Source organism: Plectropomus leopardus, chromosome 3, assembly GCF_026936395.1.
Source record: "Plectropomus leopardus strain MGB_pleo_1.0 chromosome 3, ASM2693639v1, whole genome shotgun sequence".
NCBI lineage: Eukaryota > Metazoa > Chordata > Actinopteri > Perciformes > Serranidae > Plectropomus > Plectropomus leopardus.
In genome coordinates, this window is record NC_142178.1 from 18,848,877 (window position 1) to 18,875,850 (window position 26,974).

The following is a 26,974-nucleotide window of genomic DNA, read 5'->3' on the forward strand; positions in this document are numbered from 1 at the left end:
CAAATCATCTAAACTCTGCAAATAAAACTTCCCAAGATTCACACTATTTCTTTTAATGTGAATGTGTTTAGCAGAATACACTGAGGAAATGACGCATCCTAATTTTTGTTTTTGGATATTTGCAGTGTTGTAGCAGCCGAACAGTGTCAGAACATCTACACAGAGTTTGAAGACGAGTTTGACGACATAGAAACTCCTGTTGGCCAGTGCACGGCTCTGTACTCATTCGAGGGTATGTTGTTATATTCACACTATATTCACACTGCCCCAAAGTATTTCTTGTTTTAGTCTTTTCATGTGTCTCACTTTAGTGTGCGTGCGTGTGTTTGTGTGTGTCTGTGTGCAGGCAACAGCGAGGGCACCATTTCCATTACGGAGGGAGAGCTGTTGAGTGTAATGGAAGAGGATAAAGGAGATGGATGGATGAGAGTCCTAAGAGCCTCTGGAGAAGAAGGCTATATACCTTCATCCTATGTCAAACTCACCCCGTAACATACACATACACACACACACACACACACACACACACACACACACAAAAAAAAAATCTTGTGATGGAAAGCAAGTTAAGAGCCAAAGGTGAATACAAAGTCATCCTCGATAATTGGAGCTGTTCTCTACATCTTTTATCTCAGCCAGTGACGTGTATAGTGAGATGAAAGTGAGCGATTAGAAAGCTTGTTATCGAGGCTGATTGCAATATCATACAGTCGCTTTCTCCGCTCGCTGCAGACAGAGAGGCAGACCGTCTCATCTCTATATATTTCAGCTCTTTTAAATACAAACTTTATGAATGTATACCTGAACTTTCTTTTGTCACAGTGTTAAGTGACGACTCATGTAACATATTCAGCATCATAGTAGCTTAAACGCTACATTGCTTTATGTTCATATATATCCATTCACTTGACTTTCCCACTGCCCTCTCCAATAACCTGCTGAATCTTTCCTTTTTGGCTCTCTGCTAAAACCTCTTTCCTGACAGAATAATGTGAGTTGTTTTTTTATCATATTGATGTTTTAAGACTTATAACTGGATGAAAACCACTACTCTAAAGGGAGTGCACAAAACAAATAATATTTTTTTCAGTGGAGGTTCTTGGTAAAGCACAGGTTCCCATTTTTTTTATGTCTGCTTTAAAACACTAGTCAGATGCCCATATGGTTATTGAAATAGGTTTTGCTTGCTGTGATAATTCCTCTTGTTCATACTGCACCTGAGAGGACCCTTCATAATGTGCTTTTTATGTAAGCGATGATGGAACATCTCAAGTTTTTCTGAAACTAAAATGAGCCTTTTTCGCAATTTAAAGGAGTACTTCACACACAAATTGGTCATTTATAAATCAGTTAGTCATGCTGTGCTACTTTTATTTTGTAAAGAAAACTTTTTTGCACGCCCCCACAAAAATATTGATGAACATATTGATTGATTGAGGACCATGTTCAAGAGCAGAATTATATCAAAACTTTTGTTCAAAAACTCTCACACACCTTGTGCAGTATAATCTGAGTCTCATTTATCCAGTTATATGCTTAGTACTTCCCAAACACATTCATTTTCATTAAAAATGTACCAGAGTCAGGCTTTGAAGAGAGCAGTGTCACAGCACACTGTCCTTTTTGGCTGTCCTGCATGGCTGTCAGGGAGGGTGGGTTTACCCAGAATTAGAGCCTGTGTAAGTCTGAAAGGGGGCGGGCAGAAGTAATTAAGAGAAATTATTCAGACCAGGTGTGAAGTCGCAGTGGAGATGAGATGTTTTCTGTTCGCCATGAGGAAGACAGTGCTGGAGTTTCCTCTTTTCCCAAGAAGTTTTGTTGTCTTTTGTGTGTGCGTTTAATGTCTACAAATAAACTGTCAGCGGAGTGCTGACGTGTTGGATCACGGAGAGCGAGCTGACTGAGTGATGGCCGAGACAGCAAGGTAACAGGAAGGCCCACATCCCTTCACCTTTAGCCTGGCAGTTGAACACTCACTTTTCTATATGTTCAGGCAGCCAAGCCTGGGAAGCCCTGTATGAGTGTTCAAAGAGAGTAAAAGTGTCATGTGAGCCGGGTTGTGTTTGGTGTGATAGTAGCAAGTTTCACTTTTAGTTCATTTTTGAATAATAAGGTTTTTGCAGAAATGCATGTGTTTCAGAAGTGATTTGCATGTGGCTGGATTAATGAGACTTGAATTTTACTGCAAGAGATGTGTGAATTTTTAAACAGGTGTTTTGTGATAGTTTTGCTGTTGTGGTCCCCAAACAATCAATATATCAATATGTCCACTGTTTTCTGTGAAGGTGAGTTTTCTTCACAAATTGAAAGTATGACTTAGTTAGCGACAAATAGACATTATGTGTGTGAAATATTCCTTTAAGTTATCTAGGCTAATGAAGCAAGCTTCTTTTTTTAAAAACAAATTAACAAATCAAAAATGAAATTCTGTCTTACTCTTCTGTCTTGTCGTTACTGTCTCCCTGCTGCAGCTACGCAGGGAATCACTGTTTGGGAAAACACAAACAATACTAAAAAGACTGAAATGTTTAAAGATTTACTCTTGATATAAGTGACTTGAGTCTGTCTGTGTCTGCAGGTTTTGTCGCCCATAACGTACATTAGAAGCACTATTGTGATGGATTTTTGAATGTCCAGAATGAGCATGAGGAATAATTACAGCAAGCAAAAACTGCTTTAATGTACATATGAGCATGTGCGTATTTTTTTGAGACTTGGAAAAAATATGAACGGAAATTTTTTAAGGCCATATGATAAATCTTAGTTTCTCCACTAAAGCGAAATTTGCAAGGAAACTTGCTTTGCAATGTTTCATGTAAATTCAAGACATTGTTGGTAAAAACCAAAAAAAAAAGCACAGTGGCAGTAAGTAAAAAAATACAGCATTTGCCATGTTATAATTCCTGGCACAAATACTTGGTGAATTGCCTGTGTTTGAGGTTGCTGCTTCAGAGATCATCACATAGCACTGATGTCAGAAAACAATATGTGCAAAAGTCAATGACAAGCAATTATTAACTCGTTTTCTTCCCTTTCGAATTCCAACTGTGCACAAATGTGGCAGAGCGGTTTCAATTCTTGTCTTCAACTGGTTCTTCTTGATGGTTATTCTGTTTCTAGTTTACTGGTTCATTTTACATGGTTTAACCACCTGTTTTCATATTCTGAGTCCCCAGTCCTCTGAATCTCACTCTTATGAGCCCTCTCAAATCCTCTGAATCATCAACATCATTATTCTGAAATGAAATCCAGATGACCTGTTCAAACTAATTTCCAAAGAATAATGACGTCAGGATTCAGTGGAAGAAAGAGGCAGTTTCATGATTCAGAGTCTCACTGCATCACTGCCAAGAGTGATGACCTCTTGGCATGTTTAAGTACTCTTAAATCTGATTGGAGGGTGAGAGACCCATTCAAGACATATTTTAAGACACACAATAGCGCTTTCTTCAAAAAATAATTTTGTCAATCAGTTACATGGTGAAAAATTCTTAAAATGACTTCTACTCCCTCTTGCAGTCTATAAATATGCTTTTTAAAAGTTAAATTGATGGACACAAAGTGCTTCCTGCTTCGTTCATTTTCAGTGAATGTGCACGTGAGGCTTCAAGATTCACATCACTTTGTTAGGGCTGAGTTTTGGTACATGACAACTTAAAGGTATTGACCAAAATACCCCAGTACCAAGTACTGTCCAGACTTATCCAGTATCTCAGTTGCTGCTCTCTTCCTGGCAAATGGTCTGCTCAGCGTTTGCCTGTTTAGCACGAGCTAACACAGATGCAACGTATAACATCCAACACAGTCATAACAAACTCACACCGATAACGAAACGGCTCGACTTTGTCATTAAACTCATTTATAACTGCTAAATAACACAACGCAACCCAAGACTGTCACGACTGCCCCTAACGTTAAGCTCACATTCCTGCAGCAGTAGCTACAATCCACAATCTGTTTCGTGGTGTCGAGCGGTGGTAATCAGTCGAGCGGTGTGTAATTGATGGAGTTTGCAGTTCAGTGTGCCAAGATGCCATCAAAACTTTCAAAAGTGCGGCTGTACTGTACGCCACTCTATTCAAATGATAAATATTGAATGAAGTGTCGGAATCATTTTAAGGATATTTTTATCATTTACGGTATTAGGGTACATTTATCAATATTTTGAACCACACCTCGCCCCACTGAGAGGACATTGACTAGCACATGCCTTAAACTCAGATTAAAAATGAGCACAGAGAACCGCTCTTCTTTCAGCAGATACATCAGACTTCTTGTGTCAAACTCTGCAAAAACATCACTGCACTGTGAAGTTCAAACATCCAAAAGAGGCAACAATAGTCAAAACATATTTTGAGTGTATGGGGAAAATCTTTCACTGAGCCACACAAGGTTTACCATCTCTTTCTCTACCACTCTGTCCTGCACTAGTTTTCTTAACATTTAAGGGGTATTATTGTATGATCCAATTTTAAAAAGAAAAGTATGTATTTACGTGTATTATTTGAGTCATAAAGTATAAAGAAAAAAACATTTCTTGTCTTTTTTGTTTCTTTGCAGCATCATTTATGAGAAATGTTTAATGTAAAAACTGAACATTTACACATTTTGCTTTAGAAAACACTGACATTAAAAATACAATTTCCACTGTGGTCCCTTACAGCAGCAGTTTATGTACAAAGGGGACTAACTCAGTTTTAACAACGTTCATATTGGTCCTTTGAAATCTCAAGTATCAAACAATCAGTGTCAATGAATAAAACAGCGTCTATCAGAAATGCACATTTGAACAAGTAAGCAGATTCTAGTTTTTGGGTAAACGGTTTCAGATTTCCTGATAATTAATACAGCATAGCCCTTTTCACAATAAAGGACAGCAGACGCATTCCACATTTTTTTAAGTTAAGTTGTCTCTCAACAAACTTGAAAGTCGCCCTCATCTCAACAATAACCTTTTCTTTATGTCTGTGTGATCTCGGGGGAGATCTCTGCCTTGGCTGCCGCAGCTCACCAAGGCTCAGCTAAAAACATTTAACCTTTAACCTTTATTTCCTTGTGAAGAAAGTGCTGACTTCACCTTCCGCTTAGTGAAACAGGCCCTGAGGTTCAGGTTAGTGAGTCAGGATGTTGAGGAGTGATCTCCACGGGTTCCAGTTTATCTGAGAGGACACAAAGAATCTTGTCAAACTTCTCGTAGCGCTCCTCTCTGTCTGCTGTCGCCCCTGACTGACCCCAGAACAGCCGCAGGGCGAACTCTGTCCGGAAAGCCTCCAGCAACTCAGGGACGGGCTCCCAGCCTGCTGTTGAAACAGTGTGACAGACATCAGATCAGTCACCACGGTAGATGTATCGTCACTTCACTTTCACAATGCACACTGGACATAAATGTCCAGAGTACATTGTTTTTTTTTTGTTGTTGTTTTTTAGGGAAATCCTGCATACTATGTCTTTTAATATTCTGATCAATATATCATTTTTCAGTTGTCAATTCAATGTTTGGCTTTTTTTCTCAGATTTCTATCACGTTATTGGCATGTTTTGACATGGCATCTTATAAAAATCAGTAATTGTTTGGAAAATCATGTTTTTACTCAGTAAAAAATGTTGTTGGTAAAAACATTTGTGAGCAATTTGACCACAAACGAAGCAGAAGAGTTTGCCTTTTACAACAATTTTGGGCTGTCTTTAATGCTACTTATCAAATCTCCCTAACTCACACCTCCACATGAACAGTGACATGAACAGGTGACATTATCTGCGATTTACGACAAGTTTGCACTGGGCAAGATATTGGTATTAAAAGAGACTAGACATCGTTATATTGTTAGTGTTGTCTTTTCTTGGTTTTGAAGGCCACATTTCAGTTAAGTGGTGTAATTTTCTGATCTTACCAGACTGTTCTGGATGTCTACATTTCACCCACTTAGTCATTATATCCACATTACTAATAATAAAATATTGATGGAAGCACCAATAGTCAAACCCACAGTATCGTCACAATATCGAGCTATTTGGTCAAAATTTCTCTATTTAATTTCTCCATATCTCCCAGACCTAATTTGAGTGTTTGGTGAATCTGACATGAAACATTAATAACAAACCTCACAGACAAATTGAGAGGTTTTGGATAAAGAGGAGGGTAATATGCTTGCATGAGGCCTATCATCTGTAGCTTTGTTAAGAGAGGATATTACTTTACATGCATGTGTGTACCTGTGAGCAGAGTGTGTGCATGCTGCTGATAATCTTGTGCATGAAGCGCGGCACTGCGAGCTGATTGAAGGACATCGAAGAGAAGCTGACAGCCTCGCTCACTGTTCTCCACGGGGTCGTCACCCTCCATCGCCATTAGCAGGGGAACCAGGTGTGGCACAGCGATAGGACCGTGGACTACAGAGTCTACAGAAAGACATATAACATATCAAATGTGGCTAACATTTCAAATAATGAGGTAGATAAATGTAATCCCTGTGAGAAAAAAACTCAGGCTTTAGACTGCTCTGAATACTCCAGTTCTAATGTTCTTCTAATTTTGAGTGAAATGACTTCAGCTCAAGAGCAATTTTTGTATTTGGTCCTCTGCTCCACACACGCTACTGCATGAATTTTCAATATGCAGCCTACACTTCGGCATGTAGCTACATGCTAACTTCAGAAAAACATGTAATATGAGTTGCTAGAATTAATAATAATAATAATGCATTTTATTTATAGGCGCCTTTCTTGACACTCAAGGTCACCTTACATCATCAACATAAAAGCAGACACAATATTAAAGAGACAAAATGCTGATTACTCATCAATTTCAGATCATATTTGTGTTTGAACATGTCTGATTTTGGTTTCAAAGATTTTACTGGTAATTTGTTAGTGAAAAAGTCATTCCCTTACTGCACTAATGTTGTAGAGATGCAGAGGTACAGAAGACCCCAAAATGGAGACCAATCAGAGCAGACTGGACTTTTTCGGGAGTGAGGCTTAAACAGAAATGTGCCACAGAGGGTGGATGCGGGTGCTCTAGCACAGACAGTGTGAGGAAAATTTAAAAAAAAAAATTTAACACCGAAGCATGTAAACATGCATGTTGGGTTTCTATTAGAACAAGTAGGTATCTGAAAATTAGCAAAATAGGTCCTCTTTAAAAAGTGGGTCATAAAGGTATTTATTTAGCACTTGTTTTAACCTGTCTCGAGTAACAGGTGCTTTTTTGCAGAGAGCTTCACTCAATTTAAAGAGAAGGGTGCTAAACTATCAAGTATGTTTATAGGACTAGAAGTACGACCACTTACAGTAGGTGAAAAAAGATGCACAGAGTCTTTTGTGGCTCTTTTTTTCAAGATTTTGTGGGCTTTTGCTTTTATAAGACAGGACAGATTAGTAAGCCTGAAAGCAGAGAGGGAGGGGATGACATGCAGCGAAGGGACACAAGTTGCAGTTGAATTTGTAGCCACTGCAGCAAGGACACAGCATTTATACACGGGGCAAATGAGGTATTCCCGCTTTTTGAGGCTCTTGAGGGAGCTGCAGAAGGTCTGATAAATTGTCTCTCAAGTGACAAACAAACTGACTGCAGCTCCAATCAGTTGTTTGGCGCTTCACTTTTTGTCTATACCAAGTACACAGCCATTGATAGCAGTTACTTCATTTGTTAAGAAAAAGAAAAAAAAAGAAGCCCTAAGCACTTCCACAGTTAGACACTTTTAGCTGTTTATTTGGAAGAGCTGCACTTCCAATTTCAAATAACATCTGAGTTTAAAAGGTCACACTGGACAAATCTGCCAAATGACTAATGTGATGTAACGTTTCACTCTTGACCCCACCACTCACCGTCCCCCTCGTTCAGCATGTTCATGAAGGGTTTGAGTTTCTTCTCAAATAAGACTGCAGTCTCTGTGTGGTTCCTCCTCAGTGCTCGCCATGTCATCTCAAGTCGCATTATCTGTAGGCGCATAAAAAAAAGTGTAAGAAAACCTTAAACAGTTTCCACTTTGCCTTAGTGGGCTTCTAGCAAGCATACAAGTGTCACAGTTACACCACCTGAGGCATCTCCAGGGCCTTCATCACAGCGGAGAAGGAGTAGAGGTTGTGGGCGTGTTCTTTCAGGGCCTGAGCCAATAAGATTAATTTATGTAAAACGGTTGCTCTCTGGCTCACAGTCCCTGTGCAGCCCAGGATGTCCACTGCAACTCCCAATGCTATTAAATGGTGCCTAAAAAATGAAAGATTAATGGATTAGAGAGGTGAGTAGACAGAATATTGAATATATTGAGAGACAGTTTCATCACTTCCCACTAGCGGCATCTCCTCACCCAGACATAGAGGAGAATGGAATTTAAAATTGACATGTAAAAAAGCAGCAACATTTTTCTCCACAGCATCCCAGCTTCTCTGGATAATCCACAAAACTATAGTTCCCCCTGAAAACTGTTAACAGTGTTTCATGTGTATTATCCACAGTGGCGACAACACTGAGCCCAGAAAAAGATGTTGCTGTCACATTAACTTCGTGATGCTTTCTGCAGCACACACGAAATTTCATTCACGTGCATTGTTTGTGGTGATGTCAGCAAGATATCTGTATGGCTACATAAGTGTGGAAATGTTTTTTTTCATAGTTTGGGTGAACCAATGCTTTAAAGGTGCATTATGTAAGATCTGGACATAATTTTGGTTTAAAAAATTCAAAAATGAACTAACCCTATCAACAGGGTGTGAAGAAGTAACACCTTTTATGTTATGTCCAAGATGTCAATGTATTGTACTGCAGAGATACGTATACACTGCTTGACAGCCAAGGACTGGCCGTCCCTTCTGTAATAATACATCCTGGCCTGAGAGGCAATAGTGAGTCATTGTAGCCTCTAGTGTGCCGCAGGAGACGATGAAGAGGTTGAGCCTGCCGGAGCGTAGAGTCCATCTAAAAGCATTGAGTTTACAGCTTCAGTGAATTAGTTGCTGTGTAAGAAACACAGGAATGGCAGAAGCTCCAGAAAAACAACCAGTATCACCATAACAAGCAGCTACCGAAAAGAAACAACGTTCCACAGCAAAGAAAACAAGTGATGTAAGAAGAAACAAAACGAAAGTAAATGTTGGTGTGGCTTTCCAATGCTGGAGACAGCTCTTGGAGAGTAAAAAAATGCGGTTTGACGCTGAATATGGTTTCTTTTAGACTGGTAATTAACATCTAACATTGGCTATTTACCAAAACATATCTTTAGTGTAACTAATGGCAACACAAACTGTGGGCTTACAATCATTTCAAGGGTGAAATACTGCCCCCCATTCGTTTTGGACTGGTTGACTGGAACTTACATAATGCACCTTTAATCTGTCTGTGTCAGCTGCATGTACCTTTCTAACAAATCTTGCCGTAACTGGTGTCCGTGTGGCAAAGTGACAAGCTCCAGCCCTGATCCCACTCCCATAAGCCTCTTCTGCTCATCAGTCACGCCGACGATGCGTGCGACCTGCAGCACCATAACAAATGACAGATCAATGGCCAGACAGGGGTTACATCCAGTTCATTAGTGAGTGATTATTCACGCTACTCATGATTTGTGGGAATTTGGTTTGCTGACTTTACTGAATGTCATAAACTTGGGGTCATATTTATAAAATTACTAACAAGGAAATATTGGACTAAAGTGAAAAGTACACATTCCCACTTATACTCAAAAACATGAGGACAAAAGATGTTAATGAAATTTCCTCTGACTTAAAAATACTCCTGCGGCTGTTCTGGGGTCAGTCAGGAGCGACAGCAGACAGAGAGGAGCGCTACGAGAAGTTTGACAAGATTCTTTGTGTCCTCTCAGATAAACTGGAACCCGTGGAGATCACTCCTCAACATCCTGACTCACTAACCTGAGACTTCTGGACTGAAAATACAAATATCATTGTTCCCGATGAATAATATGAAGCAATATGAATCATCCAAAATGCATTTGATCTGAACACCTGATAGGATGTTATGCTTTTCTTTTGACGTGCATTTATCAGGTGTGCAAAAATAAAAAAATGAAACATTGATTCTGAAGTCTGAAATGGGAGCTACCTGGCAGTCAACACTGAGCATGTGCAGAGCGGTGCTTTCTGCATTTGAGCGGTTGAAGAGCTCTTTGAGTGTCAGCAGTATGCTGGGATCAAGAGGTCGGTTGTTCTCCGGCAAGAGCAGAGACTCAAACTGATCCAGCTGGAAACAGGAGACTGACTCCACCTGTGTTAAGAGTAAAACACATATTGCAGCATTACTGCACAGCTGACCCTCTTTGCTGATGCATAATGTGATACTAAAAGAAAAACAGAAAAAAAACTTTATGTTGCACTATTCAAGTGAAAATGGGCTAATTCTTGCAAAACACTGGTGTAGTCCTTAAAAACATTATATAACATTTTTGTTTATTAAAAGAGAAGCAAATGTGAAAACTGTAACCTGTGACAAATAGATAATTTATACAAACATGTGGCTTTTCAAAATGCCAGTCTTCAGCTTCCAGTGCCGCCTTCTTCTGGGGCAGCAGTGGCAGCTGTGATGACGCTTCGCTCTTCTCCTGTGCCTCCAGAAAGCCGAAGGAAGTCTCTGTCAGGCGGGCACGACTCTGCCACTTCTCCTCCGCACGCAGTCGGTCCACATGACCTTTCCGTCGAGACTGTGGCACCTGGACACAACAGCAAGAGGACATAAGCTCTCCATGCAGTATTTAACCGCTAAAGTCTTCGTCTGTTCCTCAGATACAAAGAGAGATGACAGAAGAAACAAGACTATCTGAGCTGAGATGAGTTCATCACCTGGACGACCAGCTCATCATAGAAAGACGAGGGGTCAACGTCCTGATCTGTGGGTGGGGGAGGGACGGCGTTAGGGAAGACCGCAGAGACCCTGAGAGGTTTAGGAGGAGCTCTCGGGTGCAGCTGTCCATCTGAACCTCGCAATGTTACACCACCACCTACAGGGAGAGAGGAGGGAGTTATGTGTCTGTGTCACTGGCAGCCCTGATATTTCGAGGACAGGGATACACAACTTGCTTTGACTGGGGGCCACTCTTCCAAAATAACAGCAGTCCCATTCATATTTCTAGGATTTTAACACGTTTCTAAGATTTTAGGTAATTTCTCCGGTTTTAGGATGTTTCTAGGATTTTAGGATGTTTCTGGGACTTTGGAAAGTTTTTAGGATTTTAGGGCTTTTTCTGGGATTTTAGAACAGTTCTCGGATTTAAGGATGCTTCTAGTATTTCAGCACATTTCTAGGATTTAAGGATGTTTCTAGTATTTTAGGGCCGCACTCTGGTATATATACTGGTGTTGAATGATGTTTTTTTTTCTTAATTGTAAATTACAAAGTGGTTGGGGGGCCACCTGGCAACCTATCGGGGGCCAGATAGGGCCGCTGGCCTTCCGAGGAGTATCACTGTTTTAGGAGGTGCTACTGGACTTAAAACCTTGAGTTCATTCTTAGACACAAGTAGAGTCCCAGAAAGGTTTAAAATAAAGTGTCAGATTTCACAGTGTGATGTCATGAGAGGTAGACACATTGAGGGGAGACACATTCCCTCTCGCTGGTTGCAGCAAGGACTACACACCATAATGGCATCCAGTAAAAGACTACAAGGCCCATAGTAAGCAATCAGGGCAGTCAGGACAATGGTTGATTCCCAGCTGAAACAGATCAGCTGATTGCACTAGTGCATGTGAAGGAGATACAATGATTGAGGTGTCCTGAGAAAAACAATGACTTTTTAGTTATATTACCAATACAGTGAATTAGTATTTTGATTTAAATATTTGATTTTGTTTTGTTTAACTTCTGTCTGCAAGAAATAGGTTCACTTGTTAAAGAAGACTGAATACACTGATTTTAAGTCGGAAAGCAAAGTTTGACTGTCTTCATTTTCTTCACCCACGCCTCCAAAGCTCCGAGAGAAAAGCTCCCGACCTCTCAAGACATCACCACAGTCAGCAAGTTTGGCTCTGATGTGTGAGTACTCCCCTCTGTATCAAAAACATAAAGGCTGTAACCTGGATCTTAAACACATAAAAGGCATTTCTTATAGTTAGCTGTTCAGTTATATAGAGTTTCATTAAAATTGAACTCTTCTTTCAAAGAAATTCCTCTGAAAACTAACACCTACCTATAAACTCAATGAACTAAAATATCTGTCCCAGAACTTTGTCTCTATTTAACTTGTAAATAGTGCCAGATATCAACAGGAAATTATTCTGAAGTGACAGACCTTTAAAATGAAGCGTTAAGGCTGATTTATGGTAAGGCACCCGACACTTGTGATGAATGTCGCTTGCCAAAAATAAAAGAGCGGCCCCACATTTTCAATTTATGCTTCAGTGAAAGGTTGCATTCTCCTCGGATAGTAGACTGTCCTTCTTATAGTTTGTTTTGTATAATTGTGCTTCTTTGTATCTTTTTGCATTTTGAGGGGTTTGATGAAATCAGTGAATTAACTGAAGACAATGGGAATGCAAGTAAAAGTAGTGGTAAATGCGTTCACTGAACCAAATAAGGGAGCTACAGGGTGATTATCTTTTGGTCCAACAAATGCTGGACAAAGATATGCACTCTTTATTTTCGCATGTCCGCCAAACGTTTTCTCGTCAACCAGATCTGGCCTATTTATTTCCGGATGTGTCAGAGCGGCTCACCGTGACAATCCAATCACATTGTTGTTGAGTGGCCTACCATAATGTAGATTTCATTGTTTCATTTCCCAACATGAAGGTCAAAATGTTGCTTAAAAATCCTTTCCCAAGCTGCCAGAATTAAAATTCTAGTGGCGAAATGGGTACAAAAACGCTATTACATTTTTCCTGCACAGTGAAAACTTCCATCACATCACTAAAATCCACAAACTGTGCATATTATAACAGAGCAGGGAGCCCAGACAGATATTTCTGCTGTTCAGTAGTCTAAATCTGACCATACATTTAAGTTTTAAAGTGTGTATGTGAGGCTAACACCTGGTATCAACATGTGTTTTGGTGATCCGAACACAAGTGGACAGTCAAAACTGAGTGCTTATGTGGTTAGATTTTGTTACTGCCCTTACAAGATCAAAGGGCCTCGCACAGTTGTGACGTCCACACTCACTTGCTGCTTGCATGCTCGTAAGTCAAGTGTCAGTGCAGCTGTCAGCAGAATTCAGCACGTTTTAGGGCAAAAAGGAGAACGGTCACATGATGCTTCGTCCAACATGTCAGAAAAAAGGCACAATTTAGAGCATTTAGTGAGCTGTCACCAGAACAACCACTACGTCCAGAGCTGATAACGTAGTCCTTGTTAGGGATGCATTATAGTTTACATATAAAAACATAAGTGGTCAAATGTGTCCCTGACCACCTCCCAATTGGAAGTCGTATACAACTGAATATAGTGCTGTCCACTAGTGATCAGATCACCCAAAAGACATGTTAATACCAGGCATAAACAGGCTCTGTGTGTATCACCTGGATGGGAGGGCCGTGTGTGTCGTGGTCGGGGGCTCAGCAGGGGTTCGCTGCCTGTGCGAAACACTGGAGAGATGGGGGCGTGGCCAGTGTCCTCTGACTGAATCTTCTGTGGGACACCTGGAAAAAAGAGAAAGACAGGAAGAAGTTAAACAATAAACAACATGGTGTCTTGCCAAGGATTCTGTTTTTCTACCTATCTCTTCCTTAAATCAGTTCTGGAGAAACTATATCGATTGACTATGAAGGACAAAGACTTCACTGACCACAAATGTCCATCTAGTGTGTCTTCCAGTTGCACAACAGCTCAATCATGTCTCTGTCGCCATTCAGGTGTCTATTGGAACTTTTCGGCAGCCACATATCTAATATTGTTTCAAGTTTTTTGTTGATATATTTGGTGTTTTACAAGCATATGGAAAACAACTTTGCAGCTAATTTATAATCAATGTGGCAACAGATTCTTTGTGGCTGTATTTAACTCGTTTAAACAACCAGACACAGCACAGTCACTTATTTTAATTTTTTTGTTTCCTCCCAAATAGTTCATATTAGCAGAAGGAAAACCAGTTTTGCTGTATGTACATATTGACAAAGACAAAAAAAGAAAATGCATCATTGAATATTCATTTAATGTCAACTGCCAGTAAATATTAGCATTTCTATACATTAATAAGTGAATTTCACGCTTCAGGGGCACGAGCTGCTCTGACAAAAATAGACCTGGGGCGTAAATACAGATAATTGGATATGTATGCAAGCAAGACGCTCTGCTACATGACAGCACTGTGACAGGAATGACAGCGGACTGTTTCCAGCTGCGGCGGCAGAACTGTGGACATTAGCGGTTAGCAGGGACAGACATGCGATGTACCTGTTCGTAGGTTACTGTCAGACTGTGCAGACTGAAGCGAAGGCCTGCGTCCAACGTTCTCCAAGTTAGCAGGCTGACTTCCACTCCTGCCACACATAAAATAACATTCATGAGTTTATTTGTATTTGTGTCGTGTGTTTCAGCACTACATTTCAACAGACTTCCTCCCACCTCAGCAGTGGATTGATGACCTGCAGTGAGTCTGCATGTGCAGAGCTGAAGCTGCGTCTTTTGTTGGCCTCATTTTGTTTTTCTCTCCCCGCACCTCTACTGCTGCTTGTGGACTCTGTGTGACGCTCACTGATGACTCGCAAAGGAAGGGTCCGATTGATAGGGTGAAAGATCACGGCGCCCGAGGCCTTGGAAATGGGTTGACGCCCGCCCACATAGAATCGGATCAGAGCGGGAACATTGTCAAAGCGATCCTCCTCAAACTGGAACAGCTCCCGAGAGTAGCCCTGTCACACAGATGGAGGCACGCACATTATAAATCAAGCAAACATTAAAGGAATAATACGACAAAAATATTTTCAGTAACAGATCCTCATCCTCAAGAGGCTACAGAGGTGGCTATTTTAGCTTGCAGCTCAGCCTAGATCAGCTTGGATTCAAAGCTGATACAACAGTGACCCAGAGTCAGCAGAAAATGTCAAAAAAGTGTCAAAGTGAATTGAAAAATTTCATACCAATCTTAAAGCATAATACAATTATCTACTGCTGATCTGTATGTGCTCCAAACAATCATCACTTTGTCAATGAATTGCTAAATATTTCTGCCTGAATTTCAGAGTGATGAGTGGACAGTAGTGCAACACAGAAACAGAACATGTGTCGTGTGTATTTTGAATTTGTGAGTATATGGAGCACACTGAACATAAGGATCAATGGTGGAGAAGTGGGTTATACTCTACTTGTGATATGAGAAGTTTTGTTTGATGCTGATGTTTTTTTATGTTTTTTTTTTTTTGGTTTGTTTGTTTTAGGTTTTTGTTGGAGTCAGTCGTCGTAACTGGTGTCAATCAAAGCTGACTACAGCTGCCAAGATACAAACTTCAGAGCAACCTACAGGAGGTGAGTGTTTAATAAACACAATAATTTTTTTTGGTTAGATGATCTGCGCTGAAAATGTTACAGTGTATTTATCTAGGCTAAATTTTCCAGAAATCTGACTGATCCTAGAAAAAGTTAGGGGCAAAGGTGACCTCTTCAAAATGTTTGTTGTGTTTTGCCAGACCAACACTCAAAAACCCAAAAAGATTAAGTTAACAGTGATAGTCAGTGAGTGCATATACATGGATATGAATACCCATTAATGATCGGGTTTTTGGAGTATCCCGTTCATGAGCTTGAGCATGTAAACAGAAAAAGAAACTGGGATGTATACTTGGTATGCAAATAACCCGACTTTTCTGTGCTCACTTGAACACCATTTCCTGAATATGATTATAACCAGCATAATTCTCATAAATGTGTTATTCAGGTCCATGTAATCACACTCATAAAACAGAGGAAATTTAAAAAAAACATCATATTTAGAAAGCTGAGACCTGTTAATGTTTGGCACTGTCGCTTCATAAATTATTTGAACAATTCATAGATTAACCCTTGCTTGCCGCACATGAACACACATAACATAGACGCACCTTTTTAGGACGAAGGATCACTCGTATGATCTTAAAGTGCATGGGCCCGTCTTTCCAGTGGCAGCTCAAAACGTAGTCACCAGGGGCAGAGCTCGAGTCTCGGACCAAGAAGTCTCCGTCCCTCTCAAACAGAGACTCGGCAGCCTGGAGACAAGTCAGCAGGCTATGTTGATCAACATTATAACCTTTATAAAGTAAAGATTTATTGCAAGACAGTGGTATTAGGCTGCAGAAGCTTTAGCTGTGTGTACCTCATAAACTAGCAACTGACTATATGAAACTAGTGTCACCAGCTGGTTAGCTTAGCTTTGCAATAATACTGGATATGAGGGGAAACATCACGGTTGTGGCTCAGAGGTAGAGCGGGTCGTCCTCTAATCAGGAGATCAGCAGTTCAATCCCCAGCTCCTCCTGGTAACATGTCAAAGTATCCTTGGGCAAGATACATATGTATGGTAGCCTCAACTATCAATTCATTTAAATGAATACTTTGTAAACACACTTACCGGTGAAGTAAAAGTAAAAGCCAACCCCAGATAAACTCTAGTTTTCTAGGCGTTTTTGTTTATATTCTTTGTTTATATTCGCGTGTCTGTGTGTACTTTGTCTCCTGGATGCATGCTGCTTACGGTCTGGCACCTGATTGCTACCTTTTTGTAAAGCCCTGACCTCACCTGAGCGCTGTGGGCGTACAAGGCCAAAACGTCTTCAATACAGAAAATAAAAAGAAAATAAGAGAATACAGGCAGAAGGCAGAGTCTCTGCAGAAGAATACACCACCACACACTTCTAGTGTATCATAAATATGCTAAAAATATCATAAGATCCTGCGCAGCATATTTAATTTAAGCATAAATACAGCTAGAGTAGTATGGTCCATTGAGCACCTCTCTGCCTAGTGGTCCGTGGTACCACGCATGGCTCGTCGGGTCATCTGTGCTGAGCTTCAGCTCCTCCTCCAGCTCCTTCTTTAATGAGTCCATGTTACTCCGACCACCAAACACCTAAAACACAGCCATGCAGTGACCTTAGTTATTCTGCATGTTTTCGGCGCTCACTTTTTAGTATGTATGAGGTTATGAAGGAAAATCTGGAGAAAAAGAGGGCAGCTATAAAGAGAGCTGTGTGCTTAACCTCTTACCTTCAGCTGGCTGAGGTATGCGCTGACACTTCTCCTCTTGCTGAAAAACAAGAGAGAAGAGGTGATTTGGAGCTACTTAACTCAACCCCAGGGAGCCACAGAGGACTGTGCCATGTTTTTCCTTTGAACATAAACAGTACAAGGATGGAAGGCCGCTGCCAAGGTCTGGATCTGTCATTAACACCACACAAAAACTGAGGGACTTTTAATAGCCTGCCTCTTTTTCCTCCTTCCTTCCTCCCAAAGCTTCCACCTTCCTGCCTCTGTAAACACACGGCGTACAGATGAGCTCAGGGAGCTCACAACGGGGCTCAACTAGATAACACCCAGTCATCTCATGAACTGTTAGTCTAGAAAATCTGCATCTGTGTATGGATGTGGGTTAACAATGTGGAGCACATCATGTGTGTGTTGGGAGTGCCGAAGGGATGTGCTGTGTGACGCTCACTTGTTTATGTGACGCTGAATACAACTATTAGCATCCACTGAAGAACAATACAAACTCTGATACTTCCGTATTTGCCATTTTTGTAGGTACACTCAGTTAGAACTAACTGAGTCAAATATAACAGCTCTTCAATAAATCTTATTTTAATATAGGCTCTAATGTTTAGATTTTGTTGAAACTGTTTAAGAAATTAGTTTCAGAGGCCGTAACTTATTGTTAAAATGAATGTCTTCATTTTCAGGTCCATTCATAACCAGGCCACATGTTACCACACAAACAGGTTGTACTAGGATTTTAGAAACCAGTGACTCATTTTTTTAATTTTCGGGGTTTTTTTTCATGCCATTTATTAAGTTTGCAGTCAATTCCATTTTATGGAAGACTTGGAGTAGTTCTTTCAGTGTTATCTGGATATCAGATATCGTCTATAAACTTGTTTTTAGGCATAAGACCATCTTGTTTCCCAACATAAATGTCTAAATGCTCTTTCAAAGCTCTCTTCAAGCTGCCAGGAATATATTTTAGTGGTGAAATACTGAATCTTTTCTAACATAAGGTCTAAAAATTCAGTCCAAAAAACACATGTGAGATTTTAACTGTAAAATGCCCCCAAGGTTGTTAAAACCTTTGAACTTCAAACTCAGAGAAAACAAGGCAAGGACCTTGGTGTCTTCTGTGGTATTGTAGCAATGGTTGTGTCTTCAAATTGCATGTTTTGTCTGACAAACTCCCCAAAGCACAAATATTCAGATAATCTCACACAAGACAAAGTAAAACATCAAAGTATCACAACTGTGAGGCTGGAACAAGGCAACATTTGGCCTTTGTGCCTGAGAAAAAGATGTTATTAAATTATTAGCCAATTCATTCTTTGTTGATGGCCTAAATGATTATTGACTTAATCATTCCAGCTCTGCTCTGTACTAGTATTCTGTGCTTGTACCATATTGTGTGGTGACCGACCTTGTTACCTGAAGTATCTAAAAAAGCACTATGAATTAAAAGCATTATTATAATTAAATGTGTGTTATATTGACAAGTGCCTCCAATAGTTAGTCTGCACTTGACATTAACAGGGTGGATAAAACATTAAAAAGAAGTCAAAACAACTACAAACTATAGCATCTAAAATGACCATAAGCTCTGAAACAACACCTCTTTCAAACACGTCCAACTAAAGCTCAACATTACAACCTTTATAAAGTGCTGGCATTGTGTCAAACTGAATAAGACATTTTGAGGTTCTTGTACTTAACTTGATTATTCCCATTTTCTGTTAAGCTTCTTTATACACTCTTTATACACTACTCCACTACATTACATTACATGTATTTGTTCATTTTAGTTACTTGTTACTTTGTAGATTCAGATTAACAATGCAACATGTGATCAAACAATGAATAATTATGTAGGCTAATATTATACATTAAGATAAATTTATTGACTCCCAGGGGGAATAGCACATGCTACCCACCAGATAAAAGAAGGGTACACTGCATAAGTGGTTGAAATTATCTCCACCTTTACCAGCCTCAACATTAAAGTGATGAACACATTAATGCGTCAATAATCTGGCCTAGATAATCCAATAATATAACAATAAACAACAAGCTATTTGTTATTCTGAAATTAACCATTATACATAATGGGTACTTTTACTTTTAGTACTTATTTTGATGCTTATAATTTTGTAATCTACGTTTTACTTGCATAAAAACCATGTATGTATATCTTACTTGCAAAAAAAGTATCTTTTACTCTGTCATGTTGCAACTTTTAGGCTACTTATCTACAAATTCTGAGTATTTAATCCATCACTAGACTAGGCAGGTAAAGCTTGGTGTGCCTAATAAAATAGCAAGCATTGCTGTAGCCTATTCACATTTTAAAAAATCAAAACCAAACATGGCAGCAACAACATACACCCTAACAGACACATATAAATGCACAGACACCCAGATAAATCACAGCTAAAAGATTTTTATGAGGTAAGAGTGGGCAACATCCTGTTTGAGGGGCGTTGGCCCAGCAGGTAGGCTAAACAACAGAAACACCTGTGCAATGTGCTGCAGAGCCACTATTGAGAAATGCAACCTGACACCACGTTTTAAACTATTTTATTAAGTTTCAGCATCCTACTGGGATTCCTCTGTGTAATCTGATAACCTAAAAACTGATAGCTTCTTTAAATTGATGTTTGTTCTAACATGAGCATGAAGTCTTCTGAGTCAAGATTGTGCAACAGGTAGTTGACGTGAAACTGCCACAGGTATGTAATAGCAAAGTCATAATCAAAGCAACCACTCTCGACGTTCCTGTTCCAAAAAGACTAAAAATGGAGATTTTGACAGCTTAATGCCATAACTAGTAATACATGTTTAGAAAGCGCTGCACACTAAAAGTTAAATCAACTCTGAAACCGTCAGTATGAACAGCCTCGGAAGTCTCGCGTTAGTTAAACTTTACCGTTGTTTTAAAAACGTTCTGTTCTCGTCCGGCCAACGGTCCTACCTGACAGTCCGCTTCACAGCCCGGTTGTCCCGGACATGTTTTACGGTCGGTGGTCCAAACTTACGCCGCAAGACAACAGCTGAGGAGTCGTAATGTTGAAGCCGTGTCCGTGCCGGTCCCTCCCAGCCCCCCTTTCTCCTCTTCGCCCTCCTCCCTGCGCAGTTTCGGACGAGTTCCCACAAGTTCTCCGGAGCTCTCCCTCTCCCCCCGCCCCAGGCCCCAGGTGCTGAGACGCCGCTATCTGGCCGGCATTCCTCGGATACCGACACAAGCCGAGCTAACACATCACCTGGCTGCTGTCAGCGTTACATGGTAGGTAGCTGAACAGAGTGGTATGTGACTATGAATCCAACATATGGTCTTAATTCGGTCTATTTTGACATGTCGATATGACTTTTTATCACGCAAACTTAAAGTTATTGCCAAACACAAGCTGTCGTCAGGTCAGAACAGGTTAGTCTGCAGCAGCCAACCAAATTCTCACCAGTTCAACCCAGTTTCTTTACGTTAGTGTGGTATTAGTACTAGTATTAGTATTAGTAGTAAAAGTCCTACATTGAAAATGTTACTCAAGTAATAGTAATTAAGTATAATCAGGAAAATGTTAAATCTTCAAGTAGGCCTATGAAAAGTAAAAGAGCCCAATAAAAAACGAAAAAAAAAACTATACTACAAAACTATTTAAAAAGAAAAAAATGTTAAAGACACATAAACACAAACACACAAACATATACATTCAAAAAAGCCAGTAAAACCCTATAAAAAAGAAAGAAATTTAGGGAAAAAAAAACAGTCAAAAACTCAAAAATAATTTAAAAAAAAGAAAATGACATAAATGTTTTTCGAAATTAAGTACCCCAGCAATGAGTCCTAAACCTCGGAAATGAATTAGCAATTTAGCACCTCTGATTCGCTAAGTCAATGGTTTGTTTTGTTTTGAAGACTTCAATAAGGTCTGTGGTTAACACAAGCTTAACTCTTTAAGTTGGTTCTACAACATAAAATACATCAGTAAATACCCCACTTGCAAACTTTGAAGCTTTTATGTGTCTTGTGAAAGGTGGTTGATAACAAGTGACTATATGAGACAACAGATTGTCATCACGCCCAATGCGGTTTCACAGGCTCATACAGGCGCGCCTGACATTGGCTTTTTACTTCTGGTGATTACATATAGGCTTCAGAAATCCCAAAAGTGGTATTAATTTGGGGAGATTACCTTCCTGAACAAATTGTTAAAGTATCATAAATGTTTGTTAACCACGGAGCTTATTTTCTGCAGTAATCTAAAATCCAATGTAAAAATGCCATATGCTTTTGGCCTCTGGGTTGGCCTACAGAAAAACATTATTAATGGAGCACTCTATAGTTGCTGGGGGGGGTTACTTTATTTGCTATCACAATAGTTAGGGTTCATTTTCTGTCAGTCAGCTAATTGATTAATCAACTAATCACTTCAGATGTACTTTTATACAACTGCTGGGTGGTTTCATTAATAACAACACATCATATTTCACACACTATTCTCGTGTTTTTTTATGCAAGATTTTTAATCTTTAAATTTACTGGTAACTTCAGCTGTCAGATAAATGTAGTGAAGTAAAAAGTAAAATAGTCCCCAAATGTAGCAGAGTAAAGTATAAAGTGTCATGAAAGAACATATTCAATTAAAATACAAATTTGTGCTTAAGTACAGCACTTAAGTAAATGTATTTAGTTATTTTCCACCACTGATTAGGCCTAATCTTTAAATAATTTGATCAGTCTAAAATAATTACTTTGATAATTTCTAAATGTTTTCTCCCATTAAGATTATTGGAGCTTGCACATGCAACTTAGGGTAAGTGTATTAATATTTATATATTGCATATTAATATGTATCTGTTGAGATGTTTGGTTCACAACCTCTGGGGCTTTTCACTTTCAGCACTTTCTGACCGGTGAACAGAGATGTGCCTGAACATGACAGCCACCCTCCATTTATACACTTACAGTGCTTGTCAGCAGTATAACTCAATTATGTATGAAAGGAAACAACAGTTAAAACAAGATTAAATGGCAGGTTTGCCCAATTTAAGAAAACCACCAGTATTACCCCTCTTACCTCTTCGTCATGACTATAGTTTTGGTTTTAATGTACAATAAAAAAGTAACATTGAAAAAAATCCAACTACTTTTAACCATAATGCAAGCAATAGACTACAGAGTGCAATATCGAAATGTCTGGAGGCTTGTTTTGGTCTGTCCATGGCATCACAATGTGGCAGGCTGCCCCACAGTGACGCCGGTTGCCAAGCTACATACGTATATACTTACTCAGGCTTCAGTAACATTTTAAATGTGTTTGGCAGTTAAATTTCTCTGCATTAAGAAAATATATATTGTCTTTTTTGATGTTTTTATATAATGGCCTATAGCCTGGGACTTCAACAGGGGTCCTCAGATAATTTTTTTGACGTATTTGTGTCAACAAAAATTAAAATATGCCTAAAATACGCATTAACATAAATCTAACATATTTTGCCTTTTGCAACAACTTATCTTTGTGAAGGTAGAGTTTCCTTCCTAACCTACTTGTAAAGCAAACGCAGGTCAAGACTGTAGCCTGAGGCTCATTGGCCCACCAGACAACCTCCATTTGCCCGCTATGTGCAACACAGTTTTATACAATATATGTCGTAGGGGGTCCCTGCTCTGTCTCTTTTTTCAGCTAAGGGTACTTGGCCTGAAAAACAGTGAAGACCTCTGTATTGTATTTTGTAGAGCTGCAAAATTATTTAAAGAAACAACTGTAAGAACATTGTTTGGGTAATTTTTTAAGCAAAAATACCAAATACTACCTTGTACTAGCATCAAAAATTCTGAGGATTTGCGCTTTTCTGTATCCACTGTCATAGTAAACTAACATTTTTAGGCTTTTCTGTCTTAGTAAGACTAAAGAAGACAGTGGAAGCGAAACATTGTTTCTGGATAGTCGAGTTTCTGTTGAGGTTTTCAAATGTAAATTCTCAGTGTTTTCAGGACCACAAACTGAATTCCATTCACTCCCATTTTATTCTTGTGGCAGCAGTAACCTGAAGTCTGGATAAGCACATAAAACCAAAGCTCATGGTTTAATAGCACTAGGGGTAAAGTAAAAATGAGCATGACCTTTTATAATGTAGATGAACTGGTCCTTTAATGCTGAAAGTGAACCAGCATGAAAGCATCTTCTTTACTCCCACACTTCAGGATTAACATCTTACAAACACACGCTGGTATTTGTCACTCAGTCCTTGACCGCTCACTGGGGGGGAAGTGTGACCGAAATATCAAAGTCCCAAGGTGTGTTGTTTACTAAGTTAGTCATCAAATGCAGCTGTTCTCCTGATTGAACGAAATAATTAAAGTAAAGATCATGATGTTATTTTATATCCTCAAGGGGGTTTTATTCCTGTTATCTTTTAAGCCTGTTTATAGATGACTGATTGTTGAATATACCTGTTTCACCTTTTAAACTCCGACATACATTGTATGGTGCACTAGTTAATTATTAGCCAACCTGGAGAAAGTTGATCTCTCACACATGCGCACACACACACACACACACACACACACACACACAGTCATAATCTTTCACACTCACACACACACACACACACACACACACACACACACACAGACACACACCACTCATTGGGGGTCATCTTACCTGTGTTTGCTGTCCTCGCAGCGCTCCGCCTCACTGACAGTGTTGTTCTCGTTCAGGGGACGTAGCTGGGAGCAGGAGGCGGAGAGGCGTTGTTTCTTATCAGCGCGCTGGAGGCGGGGCAGGACACTCTGACGAAACAAATCCTTGCTTGGCTTCACCTGCAGGAAATGGTATGACGTGAGATGCTAGTTACATCATCTTATTAAAAAAAGGGGGCTGGAGGAGTTACAGGTGAAGTCTACTGTTTTGTGATGCTATGTAGTGTGAACTTGGTTTTCTCACCAGATCCAAAGACGATCCCAGGGAATACTTTCGGCTCACCCTGCGCTCCACTTTCACACCTGAGTAGACATAAGTAAACTTCACAGGAGTAGTTCAATATTTTGGAAAATATATATATTTTCTGTCTTAAAAGAGAAGATTATTACCACTCTCATGCTTGTCCGGTAAATATGAAACTGAAACAAAAAAGATGTAACTTCTTAATAAGTGGGCTTTAGAAGTGTTGATAGTTTTTTTTCACTTAGCTTGCTGTATCGACCTGTTTCTAGCCACACAGCCAATAAGCTTCTTTTTTTTTCCCAAAATGTTGAACTATTTCATTAATTGGTCTGCATGGATAGATATAAACAAAATACGCCTATCTGCAAGACATTGCTAACTTGTGTCATCATTATTCATGCTCCCTAGATTTTCACTTTTGACTTTTTGAAATTACACTTAGCAGGAACAAGCCAGTAAACATGACAAATACATTTTAGTGTAGACCACTTTCACTTGATGCATGCAAACATGCATGTATAAAGCATGAATGATTTTAACAGATACTGTTCTTTGCAAGTTGAGAAGGATGATTAAAAGTTAAGAGACAGTTCATTTTAAGGCTTTTTTCATAACAGACTTGAACACATAAACAGTTTGAGTTATCAAATACCCAAGATGAGCATGCAATCGGTGTCTGTCTGTATTACTGACTGAAATGTGGTTGTATGTTGAAGTATCACATACTGAGAGCTGGTATTAAACATCTGGTTGGATTCACACTTGTTTACTCATTCTTAGTTCTTATTCTAAATCATCAGTGCAAATTTTAGACTGAAGGACCAGTGTGAAAAACTTAGTGGCATCTCACGGTGAGATTGCAGAACTGAAACTTCTGTGTGTCAGGGGTGCAGGTACTATGGTGGTTGACCAAAACGTTAATGTCACTATCTAAAGCCAGTGTTTGGTTTTTCTGTTCTGGGCTACTGTAGGACAACATGGAGGACTGTGTGGACAAGGACCAGTGCAGTAGATATAAAGGGCTCATTCTAAGGTAATGGAAACACAACAGTCTCTATGCACGCAACTCTCTAAAGGGTGTAGAGGAGCTAAATGCTGCAGGTGTAATGTTTATCCTTGTTTACCATTTTAGTTTGCCAATTATCTCTACAAATAAAGTACAGCTGGGGCTAATGGGAATGCCATTAGTTTTGCAGTCATAAAGGAAAGAATTGGACAATGTGCGATTCTGACTTCATGATAGAGCTGAAGGAAAACTTGGGGGATCATTAAAGTTAATTTAAATTCAGATCGTGGGAAACCTGCATGCTTTTATAAAATATCATAAAATGTCATCCAATATTTGTTGAGATATTTAATTCCGGACCAAAGTGCTGGATCAACAAGTTGCCATCCATAACTAGCTGCTGAATTTGTCAAAAACATGCTAATATTTTCTAAAAGGTATCCATTTAAGTATTGATTTGGTGTCTATCAAAATTCAGATATTTTAGTTTTGCTAGACACAAAATGTAAGAATAGGATTGCAGGTAGATCTCAGGCCAGGACTTCAGTATATATCACAATATTGCGAATATATGAAAACCTCAAACATTAGACAAAATTCTTTATATCTTTAAAACAAAACCTTCAATAACTTTTTTTTAGGCTGGTTGCAATTTCATAGGCTTTGTATACAATACAATACAATATGTTTGCACATGGCAAACATTTAATTAGAATATTTTTTATAGTGATAGAATATAGATATTGTTGTCCAGCCTCTGTGTGCATGTGTGTTTGCATTTAGCTTGTGAGGGTCACCAGAGTGTGGGTCCAGTTTTTGTCGGTGTCTTGACAGCTGATTAAGGATTGTTTCTCTGTGTGTTGCATCCTCTATCCCTGCATCCTTCAGCTCGCCATCCGTTACACTCAACAAACCCTGGACACAAAGACAAGGATGGTGAGAATGTAACAAAGAGTAGTTTCAGGTAATGTAGATTGATGCATAGATCAAAAGACAAGATATCAACAAGAACATGCAGATGATTTTCATATATTCACCTACCTCCAGACCATAATATTCACTCTCAAGAGTCTTGGTGTACTGGGGCAGGCCGATTTGTCTCAGCCACCAGGCGATGGAGCGATTATTCATGTCTGAACAGCAAAGCAGAAGAGATAGTGATTACATACACATACATGCTTGTACATGTTTTTTTTCTCAAGAAGTTTCTGTAAAAAGTACTAATGAAAGAGCAAAGTGACATCAGCTTACTTTTAGAAATCACACCAGCAGAGAGCTCTTGTGTTGTTTGCCTTGCAGCAGTTACAGTATGTAACACCTACCTGTCTGCAGTGTCCACCGAAGCACTCTGGGATATTAATTCTCTCCCTCCCCTTGTAATATTTCTATCTCATAATGCCTCTATCAGCTCTCACTTCCCCTCTGTCCCCTTTCCCTTCTTTGCAGCTGCTCTCATCAGAGTTGTAACCTCTGTCATTAAATCCGTCTCTCACTTTTTCTTTGTGGGAACAGTGGAAGCCCGCTCCCCCTCAAACCTGCAGGGTCCCTCAAAAAGCCAATCAGATCGTACAGTGGACACACAGCGCCCCACAGAAAACAGCAAATCACAGCGCAGGAATTAGCATGATCTCCTAGGAGGTGGAGAGCGCAGGTCAGGGCATGCCATGAGAGAGAGATAGAGTTCAGAAAAACAAGAAGAGGGGTTATAAAAATGTAAGACTGTTAGGCAGCTGTCAACATGTCAAGTCAGAGACAGGCATGCATGCTCGGTGGTGTGTTTGGCAACCTGTCTGTCCAAGCACTACATCAGAAGATACAGTATCTGCGGGAGAAATGGTGATGTGTATAAGGCTGACACCTAGTGCTGAAGTACAAACTGACACAGGCCTTTTCTCTGAGGGTGATTTAAAGGGGTAT

The 26,974-nt window shown here is 39.6% G+C and overlaps 3 protein-coding genes across 14 annotated transcripts in view; 2 read left to right on the top strand and 1 right to left on the bottom strand.

Moving 5' to 3' along the window:
- The window catches only part of trip10b (thyroid hormone receptor interactor 10b), a 28,778-nt gene extending 24,245 nt beyond the window's left edge, over positions 1 to 4,533 (top strand). For all 3 annotated transcript variants that reach the window (XM_088075821.1, XM_042484596.2, XM_042484597.2), the window contains 2 exons: positions 126 to 232; positions 347 to 4,533. In XM_088075821.1, coding sequence (XP_087931947.1) covers positions 126 to 232; positions 347 to 492 — 253 coding nt within the window. In that variant the 3' untranslated portion in view covers positions 493 to 4,533. The remainder of the gene's footprint in view (positions 1 to 125; positions 233 to 346) is intronic.
- Positions 4,534 to 4,565: 32 nt separating this feature from the next.
- Positions 4,566 to 26,550, bottom strand: sh2d3a (SH2 domain containing 3A). Of its 3 annotated transcripts, none has more exons than XM_042484588.2 (20): positions 26,380 to 26,550; positions 26,099 to 26,190; positions 25,855 to 25,972; positions 24,198 to 24,227; positions 24,052 to 24,110; positions 23,770 to 23,927; positions 17,120 to 17,159; positions 16,866 to 16,982; positions 15,979 to 16,122; positions 14,507 to 14,793; positions 14,336 to 14,421; positions 13,462 to 13,581; positions 10,792 to 10,949; positions 10,464 to 10,661; positions 10,058 to 10,219; positions 9,355 to 9,470; positions 8,038 to 8,209; positions 7,828 to 7,939; positions 6,214 to 6,399; positions 4,566 to 5,297 (listed from the first exon to the last, which is right to left on the bottom strand). In XM_042484588.2, exons 2-20 carry the CDS (start codon positions 26,186 to 26,188, stop codon positions 5,107 to 5,109), a joined length of 2,544 nt encoding a protein of 847 aa, XP_042340522.2. In that variant the 5' UTR covers positions 26,189 to 26,190; positions 26,380 to 26,550; the 3' UTR covers positions 4,566 to 5,106. The 3 variants fall into 3 exon arrangements, with proteins under 3 accessions (XP_042340522.2, XP_042340523.2, XP_042340524.2); XM_042484589.2 differs by having other exon boundaries at positions 4,566 to 5,300; XM_042484590.2 differs by lacking the exons at positions 23,770 to 23,927; positions 24,052 to 24,110; positions 24,198 to 24,227; ... (1 more) ...; positions 26,099 to 26,190; positions 26,380 to 26,550 and adding an exon at positions 20,079 to 20,218 and having other exon boundaries at positions 4,566 to 5,300.
- The window catches only part of vav1 (vav guanine nucleotide exchange factor 1), a 39,926-nt gene continuing 24,635 nt past the window's right edge, over positions 11,684 to 26,974 (top strand). For 4 of the 8 annotated variants that reach the window (XM_088075818.1, XM_088075816.1, XM_088075819.1 and 1 more), the window contains exons 1-4: positions 11,685 to 11,980; positions 15,319 to 15,406; positions 23,826 to 23,939; positions 25,023 to 25,084. The gene's annotated coding sequence lies outside the window, so the exon portion shown is untranslated. Of the gene's footprint in view, positions 11,981 to 15,318; positions 15,407 to 20,199; positions 20,391 to 23,825; positions 23,940 to 25,022; positions 25,085 to 26,974 lie in introns of those variants that run through there. The other 4 variants (XM_042484582.2, XM_088075815.1, XM_088075820.1 and 1 more) reach the window with 3 other exon arrangements.

Coding starts and splice junctions, on each gene's coding strand:
- sh2d3a (XM_042484589.2), bottom strand. CDS start 26,188: ATGAATAATCGCTCCATCGCCTGGTGGCTGAGACAAATCGGCCTGCCC. Junction 14,794..15,978: donor TGATCCTTCGTCCTAAAAAG/GTGCGTCTATGT, acceptor TCTGTGTGACAG/GGCTACTCTCGGGAGCTGTT. Junction 13,582..14,335: donor TGACAGTAACCTACGAACAG/GTACATCGCATG, acceptor TCTTTTTTCCAG/GTGTCCCACAGAAGATTCAG.